Here is a 25,324-nt window from a genome sequence, read left to right as displayed (position 1 = left end):
TCGGATCCCACCGGCGACATGGTTGTTTTTTCTGCTGCTTTATAAGTAATTTTCTTTAAACCTATTTATTGGCATTACAAGTTAAAAAAAATTAAACACAATCCCTTATGCATCTTGGTTTCGGCGACTGTTGGCTTTATTAATATGTTTGTCAAACGAGCCCGTCATTTCCTTTACCTTGTCTGCTATATATATATATATATATATATATATATATATATATATATATATATATATATATATATATGATGGCTCCGATAAAGCATTGTTTTTAATCATAGGCGCAAATTTTTTTGGAACACCAGCCTTACATACCATATTTTCCCGCGCTGAGGGAACAGTTAGCATGCGCTCATATGGCTCCGATATAGCATTGTTTTCAATCATAGGCGCGAACTTTTTTGGAACACCAGCCTTATATCCCCTATTTTCCCGCGCTGAGGGAACAGTTAGCATTGCTGGAGCGCGCACGCAAATTTTCATCGATTCGTTTCTCGGAACAGAAGGTCGCTTCACGCTCATCCTCATTGGTCAACGCAAGGTGAAAGTAACTCTTAAATCATGTTTGAAACGAACTGGCATTCTGATTGATTTCATTCATAATTTTAATGGCGTAGCAGTATGACCACCGTGAAAGTCAAAACTGTCCGGCGGTGGGTTCGTTTCTGTCTGACAACCATGGCAAGCGGACACAGGGAAATCTCCCACTCCACTTGTAGATAGGACGGAGAGCACGGACAAAGAATGGCACATTAAAAAATTAAATGACTTCAAATGACTTGCAAGAGATGCGATTGCAAATATAAATGGAGCAGGAAAATAATCTGAATTGGAGCGGAACATTAGTGTAATAGAATCAGAATTGGAATAGCAGGGGAACGGGGCTAGAATTTAAACTGGAATAGATCATTTGAGTGAAGGACAATGCAATCAGAACTGGTCTAGAATCAAATAATGAATAAGTAGTCCAATGAAAGAAAAATACAATATAATTTCCGCCGCATCATACCAATCGGTCAGCCTAAATATTTTTATCTTTCTTCTTTAATTTCTGTGCTGCTGAACGTAAATTGTGAAAAAAATGATATAAATCGCACCTGATCGCAAAACCGAGCCTGTAGTATAAGTTAGGTTGAAACTTTCTCCACTTCGTTACCTTGTTCGTTTAGAAACAGACTTTCAAAATTAGCGGTTTCTGTGCCCTAGTAGGCCTCTTTATTTCCGACTAATCGAAGGTTGAAACTTTCTCCACTTCGTTACGTTGTTCGTGTAGAAACAGACTTTCAAAATTAGTGGTTTCTGTGCCCTAGTAGGCCTCTTTATTTCCCACTAATCGTGTGTTAAATCTCTATTGAACAGAAATCAAATACATATATCCAAACAGTTGTAGCATCATTTTTGATAGATGCAAATTTAACAGCCGTGGTCTCTATTTTATGGAGGTTTAACATCCCAAAGCGACTCAGGCTATGAAGAACACCGTAGTGCAGGGATGGGGAAATTTCGAGCAGCTAGGGTTCTTTATCGTGCACTGTCATCGCACAGTACACGGGCCGCTAGAGTATAACCTACGCCAAACTTCGACCGCCGCGGCCAGGATCGAACTCGCATCTTTTGGGTCAGCAGCCGAGCGCCATAACCCCTGAGCAGCCACGGCGACAAGTATGAGTATAACACTTAATTGCAGTCACCGATATTGACCAGTACCTAAACAGACAGCAAACATGATTACTACGTGTGGCTATAATGATAAAGTAGGGTCAGGAATGCGATCATGTAATTTGTACCGAAATCAGCGCTTTTATACGCCAAAATATTCCAGGAAATTGAGGTACCAGTGGTCTCGATACTTGATGCGTGCCATGGCGACCAGTTACGTATTAAGCAAGCTATTCCGCCGTCTTAATGAGGAATTACTATCGAAATACGGGGAAAGCAGCGCGGCTGGTATAGCCGTGATTAGGAAGGGTCTCGTAATTAAAACAGCACAAAACAAACGCTGAAAAGGAATGAAGATTAGTCGCAAATGCAAGCGCTGAAGCTTTCACCACTTGAGTGTGCACTCAGGCTTCGTGTAGTAGTACGGGGCAAGTTGAAAGCCGTTCTATGTCGTCTCAATTGTGCCTTTATCTTGAGCCGATTTCTATACACGCTCCCGTACCGACCTTAGATGCGAACCTTAGACGCGACCCACCTTTGACGCGACCTTAGATCACCGGCCTTAGACGCGAACCTTCACACCGCGTTCAAGACGGCCCTCCACCTACTTCTTAATACTTCACAGTGTCTTCATAATATCGTCGGGGAGCATGTGGAGGACTAGAGAAAGACCCACTATATTCGATTAACAAAGAGTACCACCGGATGCCACATTCTCAACACCCTCAGCATTCACATCTCGGCTAGCGACCCCACAGTGCTCTCTATATCGCACTCTATCCACTCCAACATCCTCTTCACACCCCTTCCCAGAAACACCCATCGGCAGCACCACGAGCCCTGCCGCCGAGCCAGGGCAAAACAGCTCCACCATTATGGTGGCTCCAAGACGTATGCTGCATGCTCGGGCGAGGAAGCGGCGGCAGCCATGGTTTGTCATACCCTTCAGTCTCTCGTTACTCTTCTCCTCCCCTCCACAACCTCCTCAGAAGTTCATTAGAAGGCAGCCATCGCCCTTGCGATTGCCATACGGAAGACCGCTATATTCTCATAGGCTCGAAGACTGCACTACTAAACTACGCTCGCGGGCGAGTTCATGTCCCTGCTACTTACATACCGACCTCATCCCAACCCGCCCCGCCACGTGCTGCTCTGGGCGCCTGCGCCTTCGGCGAGTCCCGGTAATGAGGCCGCCGACTGCTTAGCCCGAGGTCTGGTACACCCGGGCACAGGCGGCTCCTGCGGGGGAATACTCCCGGGAGCGCATGCACGCGTTTAGTGAGCTGACTCAGACGTGCCGAGCCTAGACAGCTGTACACTCCATCGCGTCCCTCCCTTGACAATTACCACCAATCCCTACGACGCCGCCTCCAGACGGGAACCCTCCCATCCCCTCATTTAAGGTCGCGCTACCATTCAACCCTCATCGACCCTTCTATCAGCTTCTGCACAACCCCATCGCCACCCTTGCCCACATTCAGTTCCAATGCCCGGCGGATCCTCGCCCGCGGGACCTGGAGCACCTCATAAGCTGGGAGGATTGGTATTCCCTGCTTCGTCTTCAGGACCTAGCCCGGCAGAAGACCTCCATGGACCTGGCTGCCGAAGTCACGGACCGTAGGAACATTTACTTTTGAGTGTAGTAGAGCCGTGCCCACCAGCCTAAATGTCCCAAAACTAAGCTGCGTAAATAAATGTTTTTGCCACCTAAGATTTCTGCAACATTCACCCTGTGTGTGCTTGATATACACGTTCATTTTTTCACTTGTTTGTGTATGCTTACTCTTAGTACGCGCTCATACAGACATGCACATTCATGCACCTCGTCAATGTGTGAGGCGCTACAGAAGCGCGCGGTGTTCCATGTTGTCATCGCAGCGGAAAGACGAATATAGTTTAGACATGATGAAAAAAAGTACTACATGCTTGAACTATGATCTCTCATCTGGCTCAATGAATAAAACGTGTCTCAGCACTGGTCATCATGCACGCACTACGCGAACTGCCGGCGCTCCACAAAGGGATTTCTGCGAGCAAATGTTAAACCTGCTTATACGTGTTCGTCAGGTTTATGCGTGCATTACTTGTTGACCACTGAAGCTGCCAGGCGGTGGACAGCAGCTGGGCTTAATGTATACCATGTTTAGTTGCTGCCTACAACCAACCGGAAGGAATTGACGAATGTACCAATCGCAACTTTCAAAGCACGGTCAACCACAAGGATTGTCTGCAGTCATACTTACTGCGAAGTTAGTAAACAAATACGCGATAATCGACAGCGCAGTGCACGGTTTCATGTGAAAGGCAGTTGAATTTTTTAGATGCGGTGTTCAATAAATACATTAGGGTGCCACTGCTGCCTGCATACTTTCGAGGATCCCTCGACTGCATAAAACACCCAAGGCTTCCCGCTTGCCTTATCGTCGCCAGTGCACAGAAGCACGAGCGCGATCAGAAGTTTGTTCTACAGTCCGAAGCCGCCATTTATAACTTTCGGTGATGGCTATCCACAGTACGCACCCGTTACAACGAATCGCAGAGGCACGCGATGCTGTTGAAAGCCCCATCGAAATTAAGGGAAAGGGGGATGCAGGCGTGTACACTTGCACGTTGACGCCGTGACCAGTCACCTGTTGACCTTGAATTTTCAGTTTCCGGCCGCACTCCCAATCTTTGCAGTGGCACTTCTGATTGGTCGGAATAAAAACGCGCAATAGAAGTCATGTCGCAGTGGCTCATTTTACGCAGGCGATTTCAATGTAGAAGAGTTTAGGGACTTTTATTTGCTGTTTTTCTAACAACGCAACCACCTTTTCCCGTAGAAAATATGACCGCAGTGCTCCCGAGGAATTTTATATCTGTCGTGCTCAGTTTGATATATCCCTGTAGTGCCCTTTAAGGTGAAAGTATCAGAAGCCAAAAAATGTGACGCCAGGGGCTTTGCTCCATTGACGTAAAATGTTTCATGGTAATTTCAGTTCTCTCGCTAATTTTCTCTCCGCAAAAAAATAAAATGAATTTTTTACAAGAAGTGCTCTTTCATTGAACACAAGGCTTGAAAACAAGAGGGGCAATTTTGATGGTCATTCCAAGAGGATACTCATTTATAACGTGCCCAAGGTAAACAATTATTATCACTTCCAGAATAGAACTACTAGAATCTGTGTACACATAACTGATTTTATTACACTGAATAGAACAAAAATAAAATCACCTGTTAATAATATAGCCTTACAAGTATGTTTAAGATGACACAATGTAATGCTGATCCCGCCGCCACATAAACATCGCCACCAAAGTCGAAATGTCCTTCTATAGCGTGTCATCTTCAACACAACCTTACAACTTCTGTGTTTGATCAAGTACAACTTCGTCGTAATACTAACACCTCTTTATTTTCTCAACATCATTTCATGCAAATCTTTTACCACTTTTTATTTTCTAATATTTCTTCTTTATATACGGCCCCTACATGTGCTACAACGCAGGTGCATAAACTAACAATGAAACTATTCCGAAAAAAAATACTTCTTTTATATATTCCCTTCTTGTCAGGACCGTAATTGAATAGAATAACTTAATTAATATCGAACTTATTCAGCCTTCTTAGTGGTCATTTGCTTCTAATCTATGTTAATTTTGCTAGAGCTCAAATGTGCCTTTTTCTTTTTGTGGATGTTTTATTGCTTAACGACGTTGTTTGTGTTCTGATCTAAGCAATGTACCTTATTTTCGCTTTGATTTCTTGCCTGCGTTTATCTTCTGATGTGTTCTGTTTCCACGCTGCTAAAATGCCTTTGTGGATTGCAGTATCTATAAGTAAAAACAAAATACTAAATAAAATCCCTGATGCACATGTCAGTAGTCCGCTGTATATGACTATTTTCTGGCCGTGGATGTTAAATGTCAAGCAATAATTGCAAACAGGAAAGCGTGGTGATAAAGGTTGCAAAAACCGCCCTTGAGCCTGATAGCAGCTATCAAGCTGCGTAGTGCCTTGTTGCTTGAGTTTTTTATCGCCCCAAAAAACTACGCGCTGAGAGCACGAGGGCTAATCTCAACACGCGAGCTGGTGTTAATGCAGCTGTGGTCGCAGAGTGTTGTCCTTGGTGGGTTTGAACAAAATCTAGAACAATGTCGGGATCCGCTTCGGCCTGGCATTCAGGAAATCTAAGCAGGTCCCGTGTGCAGCTGTGGATATTTTTCACTCGTGACGTCCTTTTTCTGTACTGCAAAGCCGATAATAGATGAGACGAGCAAATGCCCCTGCCACACGCCTTGTTGGTGCGTGCGGCTCACCTCTGCGACTGAAGGACTTGTGCTGATCATTAAGTAAAAAAACGAATAATATGATAACACTTGCACTATGCCTGAACGATTTTGGACCTCCACTGTGTAAAAAAAAGCTATTTGTGAAGTAGCAGTGAATGGGGCAGGCACACGTGTCCCTCAAACACGGGAAGTAGCGATATTTCGAGCTCTAAAGGGTGCAGATCTGAAGGACAAACTTGACCATATTGCTACCGCAACGTTTCCGTTTTAGGAGTTTCGAAAATGTCCTCGCCATGCCCGGCACTCCGGAAGTCTGCTACTACTGCTAACGCTAGCAAGCTGATTCCGGCTTTCATACTTTCCACCCTTAGCGGGTTGGATACCCAAGACCATGACCCCGATGTCCGCACCCAGTGCTACAAGGCACGTTTGTCCTTCAGTAGGCTTTCCTATTTTATTGCCTCGAGAAGACTTGTGGGAAAATAAAAAAATTGAAAAGAAAACATCCTCACTCGAACCGCATATATATACAAGGCATAAAGCTCACTGAAGCCACTGCAACATTCTCTGTTTCAGGGAGTCATCTCAGTTCGACACTCATCTTCCGCCATGGCTGCTGTTATCTTCGTCTTGGCTCTGCTGATGCCAGCTGCCCTGGGAGCCGGCTCTCGTAAGGCAGCTGTTTTTCTGCTAACCTGCCTTCACTGCCGTCCTGCTGCCCCCAGAGCCACTGTACATCTCAGTCATTGTTTTTGTCAGCCGTGCTGAACGTCTTGTCTACATCCTCTTACAGTATTGGCAAACAGCGCCATCTTGAATGCTCTGAGGCTCGTCGCGCTTCGGTTACTGTATTTAGGTTCTACCTCAAAGAGCCCTTTGGTTCTTCTTATGCGGAGATTAGAATATTTTTCTTTCTGTACTATCATTTGCACTGCTGTAAGTGGAGAGTGCGGGGCTCATTTTCTCTTCAGTGGATTATTAATTATTGTTCAAATCAGACAAGCCTTGCCTATTGTTAACTTTCTCCCCTCTGTTTTCCAGCGGCCATGCGTTATGACCATGCGTTGCTTGCTTTTTGAAAATTTATGACATTGCTTCTACCAACGAGTACACAGGGGCGGAAACGTGAGCCATTCCCTATAAAAGAGCTATTTTAGCCCAGGTTCCTCATGCAACCACGGTATGTGATGTCAAATTTTTCATCCAGATTACTTGAGCAGGCGCACCATGGCTCTGACAATCTGTCATCACTCCCTCAAACCTTTACTTGCCCGTTGAGAGCACCGTATTACTGTCACTATTTCTGTAATAGTTTTCATCTATAAATTCGGAAAGAAAAACGGATGCTGCTATAGTCGTATACAACCCAAGAAGGAAGCGAGGTCTCCCTGCCAAAGTGCCTCCCTCCAGCCAATGGCGTCAGCCAATTCTCATCAGCCCGCTAGCATGACAATAAAGGGAGTGGAAGATGAAAGGGGATAGCCCTCTCTCTCTATAGTCAAGACTAGTCCCCTCCCTGCATCGTCGGGCCGGTGCCTTCATTGTCACGCTAGCCGGGTGATGAGAATTGGTCGACGCCATTTGCTGGAAGGGGGTCCTTTGTCAGACTCGACTAGTGTGACATTGTCATGGCTTCCGCCGTCTTACAGTGTTTTTCTATTTCCGCATATATTCAGTCATACATTAGAAGGATACGAAATGGAAGTATAGAAGTAAGCAAGAAAGTGTGTTCATCAGGAATACAGCCGATTTTGCTTTCTGGCCAAGAGGGTGACTGCGGTACTGAAAAAGCTGCCGATTAAAATAGCGAAAAACTCCCACATTCAAAGCATCTGCAAGAAATGAGCGCAGTGACGTCATTTGTACAAGACTTATACAATACGGCTCTCCAACCAATCAGCAGCGTGCGCTATTCAAGTCAGCCGTCATGGCGGCAAGGTGCGAATGCAGACCCCCCCCCCCCCCCCCCACACACGACAACACCCCGCCCCTAACCTAAAGCTACAGGTTCTCCGCTGCAGGGCGAGCGTTTCCGTCTCGTTATAACGCACGCCTAAAGTAGAAATAGGCTCCGTAGTTCCGAAAGAAACTACACCAAGTAACCAGACTGTACAACACTCTGCTGATCGCACACACGCACGTATACATTCTGGACGATGCCGCGAATGTGCAGCCTGCAGTGAGTTATTTGCAGCCGTTAAATGTGCACGTAATCTTGGAGGTATCCAAAAACTATGCGAGCGAAAGCCCCCTCAAAGTATTTCATCCAAAGGCACATGCGAGTGAAAAATCGCCTGTTCATTGCTCATCAAACAGCACGCTGGGCTGTAGATTATCGTTTCTTTGTTGACTAACTGCTCAGAAACTATGTATGTTCGCAGACCACCCCTGTTTCGGGGTCTTTGCAATTTCTGCCTTCATGTATTGATTCATGTGGGTTGCAAGCAGAGCAGAATCAGGGCACGTTACACCCAACTGTCGTCTGCAGCTATCGGGCAATAGACGTACACAGAGAATGCACTCATAATATTGATGAACAAACATCAGTTGCTAGAACGCTTTTCCCGCCGAAGCGTGTGTGCCTTTAACACCAATTAAGCTTCATATGGCTTCTTTATGCTCCATTATAATACAAGCACTCTAATGAAAGGTGCATATATTCCGCTCTCCGTGATGGCGTTTCATGACCTGCATGCTTGAAAAATCGGCACCATAAAACTTCTATATTTGTTGAATGAAATAATAGGTTGTGTTGCGCGCATGCGATACTTCTATTAAATTTTAGAGGATATCTTAAAGTTGAATCAACTTACCACTGGGCAGCAAACATATAAGACCGTGCACTCGTATTGAGTTTCACACGTTGATGAAACGCACGCATGCTCATGTCTGCTGAGTGAATAATAAAAAGAACAAAGGAAACAGACCCTTTTAAATTCTAGGATGCAAACAGCCTGTGCGAAGTAGCCGATTTGATGGTTAAAATAACAAAACCACTTCACCGGCCCCCTAGGAAGTACAACACAACATAATTGCCGTCGAGAGCTTGAGCTTCTGAGCTTGCTGCATACAACGGGCACATGCAGAACGAATGCACAGAATGCGAGGCAGAAAATTCCGCGGCCGTGGTTCCGCCTAGCATTTCGTACTGTCGCCTGTTTCGCGCTGTTTTAATTATGAAAAATTTCACATTCTTGGATACGCTTGCAGCGCTTAGGAGAATTCCGGTACTCCTTCTTTCTGCGGAGGATAAGACTGTCAAAGATGGCAGAGGAGTCCCACTAGTCAACGTAGAAGCAAACGCCCTTTTACCAGAAAACCTGTGCCCACCAAAAATCATGAAACTGTGTGATTCAGGAGTAGTAGGTGTTAGCCCAGAAGTTTTCATCGAAAGCACTTATTGGCACCGCTTCTTAAATTTGTAACGTGTTCATGTCCCACAGGGTGGTAAGGGCGCTCGACTACTGATCCGGAGTTCCCGGGTTCGAACCCGACCGCGGCGGCTGCGTTTTTATGGAGGAAAAACGCTAAGGCGCCCGTGTGCTGTGCGATGCCAGTGCACGTTAAAGATCCCCAGGTGGTCGAAATTATTCCCGAGCCCTCCACTACGGGACCTCATTATTCCTTTCTTCTTTCACTTCCTCCTTTATCCCTTCCCTTACGGCGCGGTTCAGGTGTCCAATGATATATGAGACAGATACTGCGCCCTTTCCTTTCCCCCCAAAAAACCAATTATTATTATTATTATGTCCCACAGATATTGTAGGGCACCTTGAAGAGAGAATAGTACCCTGTTCTCTACTGCATCCGAGAAGATCCCGCAATGTTGTAATCCAAGAGGCTTCCAGTAACCACGTCTATTGTTTTTTTCTTGTAGTAGCTCTTTGGCAACATGACTATCATGTAATTCATGTCCCTGTTGCTTTTCAGCCGGTTGCCTCGATGCAACTCTGCCGGGCATCTTGGACCTTGGAACGGTAGGTACAACGGCACCAATAAGGTTTCAATTGCTCTAATGTTGCGTCCTAACCCTGAAGAATAGAAACTGGAATATTATGCTGGCCTGCGTACGCGTTCCGTCAGCATCTCCGGTATTGGGCGCTGTTTTGGAAGTCATTCCGCAGATATTTTCTCCAAGATGATACCTGCAACCTATTATCCCTTTAGCAGTTCGTCATGCGTAGCTGACCTCGTGGCAGCAAAGCTCCTATCTCCAACTATTTCTGATCAAGGATCCCAAATTTGATTAGCCAAATCGCGAATAATGGGCATTAACTGCCACTAACTTGATTGACCACAGGCGTGATAAAAAAGTCATCATGGCCAGCTTATTTTCATTTTTCCTTCTTCCTAAAGCTATTGCGGTTCCAGTGAAGCCTCTATATTTTTTGCTTTAAAGAAAACACTGACGTATGGGTGCAGGTTGAAGAGACGCCCATGAACACGACGAATTACTTGGCCGCATTTCCAGATGGCAAGGTAGTGAACGGCAAAAGAAATGTAAACTCTCCGTTCACAGTAAATTAAGAATATAAAGCTTAAATCTTTGTTTTGCACTGTCTTTGTCTCTTTGTAATGCGTGCCCCGGCTTTATGTTTAGCGATGTCATTTCCACCCCTATCACGTCATGACATACATAGATTTTTTTTTTAACTGGATTCCTTCAGCTTCCTGAGTAGTGGTTACCAGTTCAAGCACGGTGGCGCAAAAAAGCATGCCGTGCAAAAGTGGGGACAGAGGTACCTCGGCTTAATTGCCGGCTTATGCAGACAATAAAAATATACGAATGAAGCACCAACTCAGGGATGAGAATTCGTACGATTTATAATTGCTACCGCACACTGAGAGCCTTCTGAATTGCAATGACGAGAAGATAGGGAGAGAGGGAGGGAGAATCAAACACGCTGGAAGATTAACCTGTGGAAGGTATTGGTTGGCTACTAAGCTTTGGGGGAAATTGTAGAGGCGGTATGAAGTGAATGAGAAATGAGAGCTGACTTAAAAATCAGGTATGTCAAGCACCGTACGCGTGTATTGCTGTCCTGGAGCAGAGCAGAGAATTTTCTTAGAAAGACGACGGAAGACTTCACCATTTACCATGTTTCGCGTTTCTTCACATTAGCAGAACTTAGGCTTCTTTGAGACATTAGAATCAGGACCCCCCATAAGCCTGCTAATCGCGAAAATAATTTTTTTTTGCTTGCAGTGCCTCGGCACTTCTGTGGACCTGTGCACCGCAACTGTGGTAAGCTTCCCTTTCTCGCATAAATATCGAGCTTTGACGTAGCTGCGAGATGAGAATCACCGGAATGAGTAAGCCGAGCAAAAGAAAGCCCTTCTTGTAGGTGTTGTTATCAGCTTCTGAGGCCCATTACAGATGCCATTTATTCTAAGGGCAACTTTCTGTGAGTGGTGCAGATAAAAAACAAAGCAAATGTTCTTCTTTTTTTCAGCAAAACAACTGCATTTGTCGCACGTTGAGAAACCGAGCACATAGAAAAAAATACCAGTGGTTTACAAGACTGTCTGCTTTATTTTGCATGACTACATTTGGGAAAACAATTAGAAATGGTTAAAGGAAAAACAAACTGCAAAAAAGCTTAGATAAAAAGAATATAGGGCAGTCGCAAAAGGATGCTAACAGCAATTAAAGCCAGTATTTTTTATAGATGTTCATTGCTTGATCGAACAGAGTGGATATGTAATGATGATTGAAAGAAAAGAATGGTTGAATAAACTAAAAAAAAAAGATTGGCCGACCTACTAAAATCGCTGCAGTCACTGCGATAAAAGCATCGAGTTCTTTCTGTAAAGCCTTCTATGCTCGCTTAATCTGTGCCTTTGGGCCCTTACCATTCAACAATGGCTGGCTTCAGGGTAACTCTTCTGCGGTAAATATTTAAGCAGCGGCGTTTTATCGCGAACCTAATATGTGAATGTTTTCTTCCTATATTTTCTTGGTTGCGTAGGAGGATGTACTCGGTTTCCTGGAAAAACTAATTCAGGTGAGTATGCAGAAAACTGTCATATGACGATTTTTTATCATCTCGATAACGCGCTGAAAACAGCTTTCCGGGGTCTGCGAGTTTGTTATTGCTAATTACCTAAACCTTTGCAATGCCATAACTCCACGTTATCTCGCTGGGATTAACGAATGCGCGTTTCTGTCCAGGCTTTCGGCGTTTGCACGCGGGGTAGGGAATGCAGTGAAGCTATTCCTATCTATTATTTGCGCAGTGCGCCGATAGTGGCACACTCTTTGTTTTCAGCGACGCGCGTAAACCATGCTGCTGCATCTGTGGGTCGTTACAAATAAAGATGAATTAAATTACTGTTGATTGAAGAAAAAAGCTATCAAAAGTTGTTCACAAACGATGCCGTGACAGCTCAGTATTTTATAACTTTATTTTTGCCGTGGCGTACATTTTCCCTTCTAACGCTTCTATTTCCCCATTTCAGTGCCTGATCACAGAGCTGACGAACATTAACGCTGTGGGCGCCGTGTCTGCTTTCCTCGACATCATCAAACTCGTGTTTAGCCTACTCGGCGTGGGTGAGTGAAAGGCAACTCGTTCTACTCGGTTGATGCGTTACATCGAGACTGTAGGAACATCACGGTGTTTACAGCGGATCTCAGTGCGCACTATATACTTGAAGCTGTTTTTTATGTCGACTTGCTCTAAGGCATAAGTAGTGGCTGGGCGTGTGCAAGAGTCGTGCATGCTTTACACTTGCAGTAACCTGGGAACTCTTCTGCCCTTGTTGGTAACCCTAAAAATCATGGTAGAAAAGACAACGATTTGATTCAGCACTTTCTCTCTTCGTCGTTCTGCACAGCGGTCTTGTTAAAACTTAATCAAAGACCTCCTCATTTACTTGAAAATCACAACATTTTTGTTCAGCAAACTGGCTTCTTTGATAAATACAAGTGGTAACATAAAATAAAAGAGCTTTGTTCCCTCCAGTGTTCGTCAAAGAAGCAAAATTAAGTTCCGAAAGCAGAAACTACTGGTAACGGGCAATTTTCTAGAATACAAATTTATCGAATATGTAGTAACTTACAATTAACGTTTTACATCTAGCTCTCGTACAGCGAAGAAGCTTGTACAAAACTCTGGATCTAATTCTTAGGTGTAACGTTCATATCTGCCCCTCAAAAAATTCTTGGTTGGAACGCGATTAGTAGATGCAGAAACAAGTGTCCACTGCTATTGCACGGCTTTCACGCACCGACGGTTAATTTTCTATATATGGTTCAAGTTCAGGTTGACATCTAACAGGGAAAGGTTTGGAACTGGCGCGATCGAAGACCTTTGGACAGTATACAGGGAGGCATAAACGCCCCACAACCTGCAGGCCCTTTCTTCATCGGGGGTTGCTTCAGATGCAGCGTTCTTAGTGTGAAGTCTCCGCAGAAATACTGTATTTCAATTCGAGTCAAACGTTTGTTGCAACAGTTGATAACGAAGCATAGTGACTGACGCTTGCCTTCAGGCACTCTCAGTCCATTGCAGGACATCTTTAGATGATCACTGATCACGCCAGCTTTGTGCGAGCCTCGGCTATGCACCGGATGCCTACTCTCAGAATTAAACAAAGAGAAAGAGGTTGCAGTGAGGTCCTTATGCATCACTTGAGTTTAAAAAATAGCCTACCGAGGTTCCTTTAACTAATATATAGAAACACGGTATCCTGTGACAAATACTTCATTGAACCACAACCTTGTCGTTGATTAAAGAATGAAATAAGCATTCGGACAGAGCTACGTGTTATGCAAATATCCATAACGAAATCAAACCAAGGTGATAGGGCCAACTTGATATTCTTGTCACAAAATGCCCGGTCTCAAATGGATGAAGCATAAGAAATGAAAGAAACCACAAGACTTGGCTATATCTTAAGTGAAAGGAGGAGATAGACTAGGCCACGAAATTCATTTGGCAGATCAGCAAACCGGTTGTCTTCTAGGTTGTTGAGAAAATCCCTGTAGGCTCAATATCTTTGGCGTTAATCTACTGGGCCGGTTTTCGTGGGCTTGATCCACCGCGCAATCACTATTTTGATGGAGTGCAGATAAGAAAAGAACCTTGCACTCTGATTTCACGGCACATTAACAAACCCCAGACTGCGGAAATTTATCACCGGCCCTCTACTGCGTCTTACTTTGTACACTGCGGAGTAAATATAGCACGTAAACTCCGGTCACTTATTCTGGCAGCTCGATAGAAGAGTTTGCAGAAGTTGTTGTAGATGGATGAAGTTAGGAGGTTTGCTGAAATTCTTCGGCAACTGGCAGTAGGCAAATTAAATATGGACATGGCCGCTGCTTATGCTGACTAGTTATCCCCAAGCTAAGCATATGAAGTTGCTGCGCTGGAAACACGGAGCCACAATTTGCAGGAGCACCGTACGAAACAATTAGAAAAGACCTTGCAACCAAAACTAGATAGAAAATATAAAAGAAGATAGCTACATTTGTGATAAACGTTTACAAAGGCACCTTAAATTCATCGGCACAAACCAACCAAATCAGTCGCAATATTGTGACACTTTTTTTGCCTGCTCATGTTTTCCATGCGCATATCTGGAGATCTTACCTGATTCTTGGTGACCGGCTGTGCATGACTGCGGTTCTATGAAATGTACAGAGACTGCCTAAGAATTATGAGTATGGCACAAATTCTACTAGAGCCTCGCCGAAACGATGGCAATGTATCAGACTGCGAGATTTGGGCTCAGCCTGCGCCTTTGCTATTAATGCAATGGAAGAAGCAGCACTTCTTGCTAGTGCCTATCGACTTCACCGCTGATGGTTTCAACAGCTGGTGGCTTCAATGAGTCTGCGTGTACGCTGACCAGCATATTTTGTCGCTTTAGACTAGAAACAGTAACTCATACGTCGGCTATTCTCAAAGGAATTCATTAATTATGATTTATTTCTGTTGTGTCTAGAAGACGTGCCTCAAACATAACAACGCGCCTGATTCATTTACCGTGCTATTTCATTGCAGATGTCAGAACTCTTACGAATCTGATTAAGCCACTGTGTGTGGTGGCAAATGTGCCCGGATGCACAACCATTCTCTCCGGAAGCAACACTTGCTCTCAACCGATATCTATCAAACTGCCCGGAAACCTCAACCTCGAACAGGTGAGCGCTAGCGCCTTTCCCATGTGTGTTTTTACGCCGACAGTTGTTAACTGGGTCGTCACGCCGATAACCTGAAGGCCGCATGATCAGAGCCAGCGCCTCAGCGTCGGCAGATACACATCCAACCGAGTCAACTGATTTCGCAGCCGACGTGCGGAATGGCTCACACCGCACTACGGATGCATTCTCACGAGAAAGATTACCTTGTCAGTGATTCTTATCTGCGCATCCGTAAAACCTCGTGGTCGCCAGTTCGCTTGCCCCTGCAACAACAAAAAAGGAAACAAGCCATTGTGCAATAGTGACCAGAGTGATGTTGTGGAGTTCATCAACTCGCGAAGATAGTTTGCAGCAGTCAAGACGGCAGTACGCTCGCTTTATTGCGTACACACTACTCGCCTATAGCCGAATCCTGGAAAACGCATCTGTTTGTGCAATCTAAGTCACGAAATACCAGTAATTCACTGCCATTTTGAACCCCCGAATGGCCCGCCAAACCATTATTTTAGAAGCGCCCGCAGAAACAAACCCCTTTCACGCTGTTGTTTTGAGGAAGCGCGCTTAGAGCCTTTGCTGAAAATATACAGTTTATTGGGTTTTGTTTGGGGCCATGCAGCATGGCTCTTTTCTTTGTTATCTTTACAAATCTCGAACGTGGACGAAACGCACATTCGCACGGCTGCAAATGACGTTTCCAGGGATGCTGGCAAGCTCTTTGAGCAATATATTCTTGGCAGTGGCCGTATGTTTGTAAGCTTGGGGTTAGGGCCTTTGAATAACGTCACGTGAGCCTTGGTCGGCTACAGGAGCTAGAAAAAAATAACGTTCGGCCTTCCAACCTCTTTGCCACCATATAAAGTCCGGTTCAATATAAATAGCGCCCTTTCTTTCTTTTTCTTTCCTCCGTACGCACGTATGCATGTATGAAACGTATCATGGGCTTGTAGTCTAATTAAGTGGATTCTTCGATGTATAATTTTTATTGCAAGTCGCCATCCGAAGATCTTGGTTTTGAGCAGTGACCTGAGGCGCTTCACGCATTACTGAAGCATCATAAGCACGTAGAGGTAAAGGAGAATAGTGCTGATCCTTAAACGATGCAGAGATTGAGGGATGCGTTTACTGCCCTACTTAAAAGCTCTAAAATAAACTCTTGTGCACGGGCCAAGGCCGTTCATATTACCATGTGCTGCCAGGAAATACAAATTGCTGAAAGATTAATCCCAGTAGAGTTCACTAGCTGCCCTTATCGTCATCAGGTCTAGACTTAATTTGTCCTATCATTGCTTTCTAGTGCCTGGACGACACATTGCTCGTGTGCAAAAACGGTGACCTCGCCACGGTAAGTCAAAAACTTACCATCTGAAATAGTGAACACATGGAGTAAAACAGGCAGATAAAATGGCACATTTAGATGTAGTTCTGTTGCTCCTTCGCTTCCCCTTCGCTCATGTGGTTAGGAAATTCAGAAAGCCTAGCCAATGAGAACTGCGGCGCAAGTAACAGCATGTAGCATGTACACATGTACAAATAGCATGTACACACACAAGCATAGTCGTGAAATGTAAAGTGTTCGGCCGTGACCACAAAAGGCCCTATGTAAAACTGAAGTTTTTGGTAAGCAGAATAAAGAACTTGGTTTTTCTTTTCTCTTCCCTTTGAAAAAGTAGCAAGGTATGACCAGTAGTCTTACAGCCCGAACAAAGCTATATGTCAACATTTAGGCTAGCATTGCGGAGGAATAGCGGGCTAAATTTTTATAAGCGCTTGGTTAGTTTACGTTAGAAACGCAGACTACTGTAAGCGTGAATATCATTTGCTTATTCACAACTTAAAGTAAAACTCATTTTTTTTCAGGCTATTTCTTATTACGTGAGGCTTTGATAACGCTCACGGGAAAGAAAGCTGCATCATGTAAATAATGACATATTCTTTGTTAAAGAACTGAACTCGACATGGTGATGCACATGTAGTGGAGTTTGATGAGTAAATATCAAAACACGCGGAAAAAATCAATCGAAGCAATCAATATTCCCCAGTAGCGTTGTTCTGCTTCCGCTGGTAAGTTTAAATGTATAAATGTTCCAAATCATCAGCCTTGATTCGCAATACCTCCTCATTGCATCGGTGTTAAGCTTCCACATAAGGAGGTCACAATTTTTCTTCTGCGTTTTTCTTTTTCAGGATGAACTTCTTGTGAACCTCGTCAAGGCCATTGCGGTAAGACTCCTAGAATAACAAATACTGACGGCAACAACTTATTTGCCTCCTGAGCATAGTATTAAACGAAAACATTTCTACACACTCTGCCACATGCCTGATCAGATGGTAACGCATGCGCAGATGCCCCTTGCTCTTAAAATAGCACATTTGACTCATTTTTTTGTTCACATAATAAAACAAGGGTATTCACAGAGGATATTTAGCGTCGAAGTGTAACATTTTAAATGGCGTGGACTTACATATTTACGCAGAAATTGCTTATGTGTTCAGCACTTTTACTCAACAAAGCAGCACAATGGGCTCTGAGGCACGCGATACCATGGAGCGCTGCGCCATAGGCAGAAGCAGGCTTACAAAAAGTTTTGAGATGAGTACTTGTAAGCTATGTTAGTGTTGTAGGATGACATATCAGACTTTCAGACTAGCTCTTTTTGTAAAACATAGAAGAGATTGCCGCAACTTGTATACCAGGCGTAAACAAGGTCTAGTCATGATTCTAGTCTTCCGTCATGTTGTTGTGCTCATTTGCATTCAAATCAATAGTTTGCCACCGTCTTCTCAGTGCTAACGTTAAAAAATGTAAGAAAACTAATACTGAACGTTGTCTCGCATACAGTCAGCGCCTGGCCCAAAGCATGCCCAGGCAGGATGGGCTTCCGCCCTTTCCCCCCTTGCCTTGGCCTACTCGTCATCGCGCCATAAAAAGCCGCCGCTCTGGCTTAGTGCTTATGCTTCATCGCTGCTGTTCAAACAGACGCGGGTTTGATCACTGCTGCGGAGGTCACGCTTTGGTGGAGGTGAAATGCTTGAGGCCCGTGTACCGTGCCATGTGAGCGCACATAAGGAACCCCTGGTGGCGACAATTATGCGGAGCCCTGCACTACGGCATCTCTCATAATATAAGGCCTATTGGGGGCTTAAATCTGGTAAAACCAAACATAATCATTACGCCGCAAACGTTCGCAGAAGACATTGCGTGAAGGGCAAGCTTAATGCTACACGTAGCGCGGGACATATTCTACAGCAAGTTAATACAATGTCTACGACTCCGTTACCAGTAACAAATGCAAGCAGCGTATAGAAAATAAAAAGGAGGAGTTTCGAAAAACTTCATGGCATCTACCTGCACCTCGTTTCTAAGCAGACGGTACATCATCAATCCATGCATCAGTTCCCTAAAGACAGATTGGGAACTATTCTGACATTCAGTCCATCTATTTTACATTTCAGCCCCTTGATCTGTCTACGTAGTTATGAATAATCTGCGAAGCTTCCATTTAGCGCTCATGAGTCAAATTTCCAATGCAGCGGGAGTGGAAAACCTGTTCACATGTGTGGCAGCATACGACGGTTATTCTGTCGTGTCCAGTTAACCGCTAAAAGTGAAACGTCCGGCCCCCGCAGTGCCTGCTGAACGCCCTCCTGGGCTCGGATCCCGGCAGCCTCATCAATGGTCTGGCCTGCATCCTGGCTGACCTCCTCCATTCCGCAGCGAACGCAAACGTGGTGCTGAAGCTGACGCTGGGTGGCCTCTCCGCAAGCATCAACGTGGCTGCAAATTGTAATACGCAACCTTTGGTCTACAAGCGCTCCGTGCATATGCCAGCTGAGAGAAACAGTGTGAAATTGCTATCACTTTACGAACATGTGGCGTAGCATTGAAGAATGTACACGCGTGTCCAGTGGGGACAGAGAAAAAAAAGCGCAGTCTACGGCTGAAAAGGCGTCCGCTTCAACAGCACTTTCGCTTAACGGCAGGGACTCAACAGTTAGAAGGGAACGCTCATTTCACACTCAATGGGTGAATTTGTATATTGGTAAAGCAGAAATCTGCCCTAATCAGGAGGCGTTTTTGTGAGTATGTTACGTAGTGGACATTTTTCATCAAAATGGCTACGCCGTTGGAGTCGCACTGTACCGTAACCAAATACTTGCGCCTCCACATAATGCCGAAAGCTGATGTAGAATGCGAGAGCTACAGCCGAGGATCGACGACTACACATTAGGTTTAGGCTGTGGGCAGTTGAATGGATTTAGTTTTCACCTGCAGTAGACATACACCTACAAACTGCTTGTAGATGAGAATGCGCCCTCCATTGACAACTGCGTGAATGTTAGACACAACAAAGAGAAGTGCGTCTTGCAGTTCTGCCAATATTTAAATACCATCAGGAGTTCCCTCTTTCTGCACGTGCGTAAACCAAGAACTTTACCCAATCTTTTTTCTCGCCTATGTCGGCCTTCAGTGGCTGCACTCAGGAGCGGCATGCAATGTGAAGGGCTACAACTTTTCTTGTAAATTTTACGCCCTTGAGATGAGCGGAATACGCGGGAGTTTTCTGTTTTCAGCATTAGCAAACAACATGACGTGGCATGGGCATCTCACTTTCCGCAGGCATTAGAGCAGCTATCTTAGAGGACAAGGCGGAGAGAAAATGATGGAGCATGTGGCATGCGTAAGGAGCAGGGGAAGAGCAGCGGTAACGAATATCCTACCTAGACGACCAATAGGACTATCTTATCCACAGTTCTGTGGTTCTGTAAGCAGTGTCAGAAATCATCGAATAGAAGGAAGTGGTCGAAATACTGCAGTAATGTCACTATACATTCTGAGCCTCCGGCACCTTGACGACACATATAAGCACGAAACAGATATTTCTTGTTTATATTGCCGTCATTTATGTCGCACTTCTCGCCTGAAGATACTAACTAATGATACTGAGGGTTTACAAAAATGCTTTAATATGATGTTAGAAGTCCGCACCCCATTGTTCTCATAGCGGATCACGTTCCAGTACAATAGCTGACAGTCAAACGACCGTGAGATACGAAGTCAATATTAGCGCTGTTCCTGTCGGTTCATGAACAAGGGGTGTGAAACCAATCTTTTACAACCAGATCGCAACGATATCCTAGTGTTTAGAGCGTTCGCCTCTATATTCGAGCCGCAAGGTTAAATACCCCGTGCCGCCGAGTGCTCTCCAGAGACACAGTGGGTGCACACTTTCCCCTAGCCTCGTGCTCGGCTTCTTTAGGATGAAATGCTTGAGAATTGGGTCTTTGATCCCCGCCTTCAGTAGGCGAAAGAACCTTGTGCCATTGTGCAGCTTGGCCACAGGTTCCCCTGCGCTATAAATATTCACCATCCCCATCATCTTCTACCACATAAGACTGCCACCTTTATTTGACGGCGGAAGTAATCTTTTTTTATACTCATTATTCCTTTTAGTACAGCTGGTAAACAGGAATTCGAGACCCATTTCTATAAGCGGTTCTTGTGTTCGGCGGTGTTTGGGCAAGTGATGGGTCAAAATGTTAGAGACAGATTAGCCCCAACTGCACTGTTGACAGGTTTTTATTAGATGCACATCAGTTAAGGTAGGGGTTGATGGCGGGGAGGAGTGGTGTTTACACTTCATTTTTTATTCTTCGAATAGAACGTGCTTCTAGAAAGGAAAGAAACCTTCATGAGCACGAGCGCGAATATGGGCAAAACATGTGTATTTTTCTTTGCTTCCCTTTTTCAAACACTAAACAACCTTTGTTTCTCTCACGTGTAGCAAAATCATGAACTTTCTGGAAACTTTTTTTCCCTTTTCTAGGTTCCTAATAGGACTGTCAAAGATGAACTGATGCTAGCAGCTGAAAAAAAAATGAATACCTACACTGACCAGTGCTAATGGAAAAGGTGTTGGCATCAGAGGAACTTCATATTTCGCACCAAGAAGCGTTCATCTTTCTGCTGCATTCTAAACGGAGCTCCTGCACAAAATTCAGCACAAATGAATGCTTCCAAAAATACATATATTGCACGCAACCAATCATATTGTCTTGTGTCTTTATATTTCACATTGCCATTTCCTTAGCGCCTCCTCGTAGTGCGCAGTAGATAATGCCGTCGTAAAGGTGGTTTTTAACCTTCTGAAAAAACTTTTCACCTTCTTATTCATTCTGTAACCACGCATGAACTTTTAAATTTCATGAACCTTTTTTGTTCAAATTTGGCAGAAAATTATTCTTCTTATATACTCCTGTCAATAGAAAGTTACCACAAATTATTGAGCTATTTTAACGTGCCAGGAAAAGTAAATATTTAAAACGCAAGAGGTATAATATCTTGCGGCAGGAACAACGCAGCACGACACAAAGAAGGTACAGGCGGGACACGACGCTGTCCCGATTAGAGTTATGATTCAAAAACTTTGATCGCATAACAGCTACACTCTCTTACTTGAGTTCACGGTGAAATTTGGTGCAGCTAACTAACAATTTCTCTTAATTGTAAAAACCCCACACTACCTATTTGTAGTAAATGCATTTCGAACCAAAGCTCTTACCTGTGTGTGAAGAAATTTTTTTCCACGTAGGTTACAATTTCACTAAATTTTGAATCTGCTGATGGTATTAGTAGTAGTAAATGCAGTTGTAACCATATCACGGAATGAAAAATTTTTAAGACAGATATTCAATTATTACTACTTGACAGGAAGTTAATAAAGCTTTATTAAAAGTTTCTATTTACCGTGCTCATTGGAAATAAGCAAGAAATCAAGAAAACAATTTTTCTCAGGCATATAAATCCTCAAAATGGTCAAGTAATGTAGCCGAACACTCGAAATCAAATAAGACAACCTTTAAAACGAAAGAAAGATAAAAATTGGCATTCTACAAGCAAAACACAATACCTGAGTTTTTTCAGCAACATTCTTCCTTCTTTCTTCTTTCTTCTTCATTCCCTGTCGCTAACTACGCCGATTTTGACATCGAATCGCAGCGACTGCGATCAGAACGGCGCAGGGCAGAGCGCAGATACCGACGCACAAAGTCGCGCCTAGACATAAGAGATGCTAGGCGCATCCAGAAATGATTCAGCGCAGAATTCAGGCACTGCAAACACAACGGTGGAGGACATTTTGCCAAACACTTGATCCACGGAAGCCTTTGTCACGCGTTTGGAGTGTAATTCGGGGTCTTCGCACGTACCCTCAACAGCGCTACCCGTTCCAATCCGTAGCGCTCCACCAAAGGCGCAGTGTGGTTGAGGTAGCCGAAGATTTCTGCGCAAGAATAACAGGCCCTCCCAATCCAGGCGCAACGCTGCACTGCAACAATGTTCCACCCTCGCGGGATTCTCGGATGGATGCACTATTCTCCATGGAAGAACTTGATGCTGCGCTGGCTTGTTGTAGAAGGTCATCATCACCAGGGCCCGATGGTGTGTCGTACTCCGAACTTGCCAACCTTGGCCGAGAAGCTCGACGGGCTCTTTTGAACACTTATAACAAGTCATGGACTGCTGGCATAGTTTCTCATGATTGGAAGACCAATCGTCTGGTTCCACTTCTTAAGCCGGGGAAATCACCGCTCGACCATTCATCATACCGTCCAATTGCACTCGCCAGCTGCGTCGTCAAAGTCATGGAAAGAATGCTACTCACACGCGTGGAATGGTACATGGAGCGACATCAGATTTATCCAACCTTCATGTCTGGGTTCCGACGGGGCCGCTCTTCTATCGACAATGTGGTTGACCTTGTAACGTCGATGCAACAACGAAAAAGTTTGAAAAGATTGACCGTGACATTGTTTTTGGATATCAAGGGTGCGTACGACAACGTAATGCATCAGGCCATTTCGGACGCAATAGAAGCTGCTGAGATCGGAGGCCGCACGTTCAACTGGATACGCAGCTGTTTATCAGAGAGGTCGTTTTTTGTCCTGACTGCGGACGGACCAACGTCCTTACACCGAAATTTGCGCGGAGTCCCTCAGGGTGGAGTGCTGAGCCCAGTTCTCTTCAACCTCGCTCTTATCGGCCTGGTCGACGTATTGCCACAATCTGCTCCGATCTCGGTATATGCAGACGACATCTGTATTTGGGCATCAGGGCTGACCCGTCCTCAAGTTCGTGCAAGACTTCAAAAAGAGGCATCGATATTGACATCCTATCTTCGCTTGCAGGGCCTGAACATTTCGACCGAAAAGGGTTCACTTGTGGCGTTCACACGCAAAATAATGTCACGTTACACCATTCGCATCAATGGCGAAGCCATTCCCTATGAGAGAAGCCACAGATTCCTTGGTGTTGTCATCGACAGGAACCTCTCGTGGAGTCCACATATCTACGACATGAGAAAGAGAATAATTTCAATTGTCTACGTCCTCTCCTTCCTCGGGGGAAAGTTCTGGGGCGCATCAGTGCGCTCAATGCTACATGTACCGTTCCCTATTTCTGGGCTACATGCAGTACAGCATTCCGATATTCAGTTCCATTAGGAAAACAAATATCAAGACTCTTCAAGCGCAAGCTCTCCGTATCTATCTTGGACTGCCTAAATGTGCATCAACAGCAGCAGCTGCTCTTGTTGCCCGGGAACATCATGTTACTAAATGCATTGCTGTTGACACCATGAGAACACATATTCGGCACCTCACACGGGTTCCCTGTCATCACCTCGCAACACCCAATAATTAGGCCGCGTACTGCATTCGCCAAAGTCATTGAAGCCCATCGCGCATATCTTCCATCGCAGTTCACCCCTGCGTCAAGACCGTGCTCACCCTTATGGAGTCTTCATGAACCTCGGGTTCACCTCTATATTCCTGGCATTACAAAGAAAGCTAGTGTATCACTGCCCGCTCTGAAACAACTGACATTGAATCACCTGCATTCTTACCACAGTCACCGCATACATATTTACACAGATGGATCAGTTCACTCGACCAGTTCTGCGGGGTCGGTGGTGATACCGGCCAGATCCATCTTCATGAAAGTGAAGACGACCTATGCAACATCTTCAACTGGTGCGGAACTTGCAGCCTTACGGGCTGCGGTAGAGTTCATCAGTCAAGAACCTCCACATGACTGGACGGTTTTCACCGACTCTAAAGCAGCCCTTCAAGCCCTGCAAGCTGCGCTACGCCGCGGGTCGCAGGAGCAACTTGTTGCTGAGATCCGTCTACTGTACCACGGCACCGTTTCCAAAGGTCATGACATCATTTTTCAATGGCTGCCAGGACACTGTGGTATTAACGGTAATCACCAGACCGATGCGACTGCGCGTTCTGCTCACAACGACAGACTTCCAGTGAGGATCCCAATATCGAGACCTGACGCAGCGTGTGGGCTTCGCCCTTTGGCGCTGGAGCTCACACTTTCAGCCTGGAACACGGGAGAGTTTTGCAACCTCCGCCTCAAGGCACTGGACCCTAAACTGCGCCTTCGTCTTCCACGTAACTTTGAACGTCGAGACGCAACACTGTTATGCCGTTTATGGATCGGTGTTGCATTCACCAGGCCGATGCGACTGCGCGTTCTGCTCACAACGACAGACTTCCAGTGAGGATCACAATATCGAGACCTGACGCTGCGTGTGGCCTTCGCCCTTTGGCGCTGGAGCTCACACTTTCAGCCTGGAACACGGGAGAGTTTTGCAACCTCCGCCTCAAGGCACTGGACCCTAAACTGCGCCTTCGTCTTCCACGTAACTTAGAACGTCGAGACGCAACACTGTTATGCCGTTTATGGATCGGTGTTGCATTTACCAATTACTATGCTTTCCGGATGGGGATGGCCGACAGCCCTGCCTGTGAGAGCTGTGGTTGTGAGGAGACCATCGCTGATCTCTGTGAGTGCCCTGCATTTGCGAGTGCAAGACATACAGTGTGTTGTGCCCTGGACCGCATCGATCCTCGCCCATTAACAGGGCAAACGATCCTCAGTCCGTGGCCACAGCAGTCGATTGCCCTGAAGGCATACAAGGCACTCTTTGCCTACTTGAGAGCAACTGGACTGAGTGACAAATTGTGGCAGCGTTGTGCGTGTGTGTGTTATGCCTTTTCTCTTTTCTCTTCCTCCTTTTAGATCCCTAATCCCTCTTCCCCAGTACAGGGTAGCCAACCGGAACCCCTTTCTGGTTAACATCCCTGCCTTTCCCTCCTCCTCTTTATCTATCCTTCCCTTCTTCCTTCGATATCAATCCAAACTACATTTGCTTTCATATCAAAGAGAGAGAAGAA

General features: G+C 45.1%; 1 protein-coding gene across 1 annotated transcript; it reads left to right on the top strand.

Annotated features, from left to right (window-relative positions):
- The first annotated feature begins 6,445 nt into the window (after positions 1 to 6,445).
- Positions 6,446 to 21,129, top strand: LOC144101687 (uncharacterized). The gene is made up of 10 exons (XM_077634821.1): positions 6,446 to 6,601; positions 9,862 to 9,908; positions 11,138 to 11,176; positions 11,901 to 11,936; positions 12,391 to 12,484; positions 14,943 to 15,082; positions 16,377 to 16,424; positions 17,267 to 17,302; positions 18,710 to 18,866; positions 20,908 to 21,129. The coding sequence occupies exons 1-10, from the start codon at positions 6,541 to 6,543 to the stop codon at positions 20,913 to 20,915; spliced, it is 666 nt and encodes a 221-aa protein (XP_077490947.1). The 5' UTR covers positions 6,446 to 6,540; the 3' UTR covers positions 20,916 to 21,129.
- Positions 21,130 to 25,324: the final 4,195 nt, after the last annotated feature.

The sequence above is a fragment of the Amblyomma americanum genome, chromosome 8 (assembly GCF_052857255.1).
Source record: "Amblyomma americanum isolate KBUSLIRL-KWMA chromosome 8, ASM5285725v1, whole genome shotgun sequence".
In the NCBI taxonomy this organism is placed as follows: Eukaryota; Metazoa; Arthropoda; class Arachnida; order Ixodida; family Ixodidae; genus Amblyomma; species Amblyomma americanum.
The sequence above is the reverse complement of the archived record's forward strand: the minus strand, read 5'-3'. Positions and strand labels throughout refer to the sequence as shown.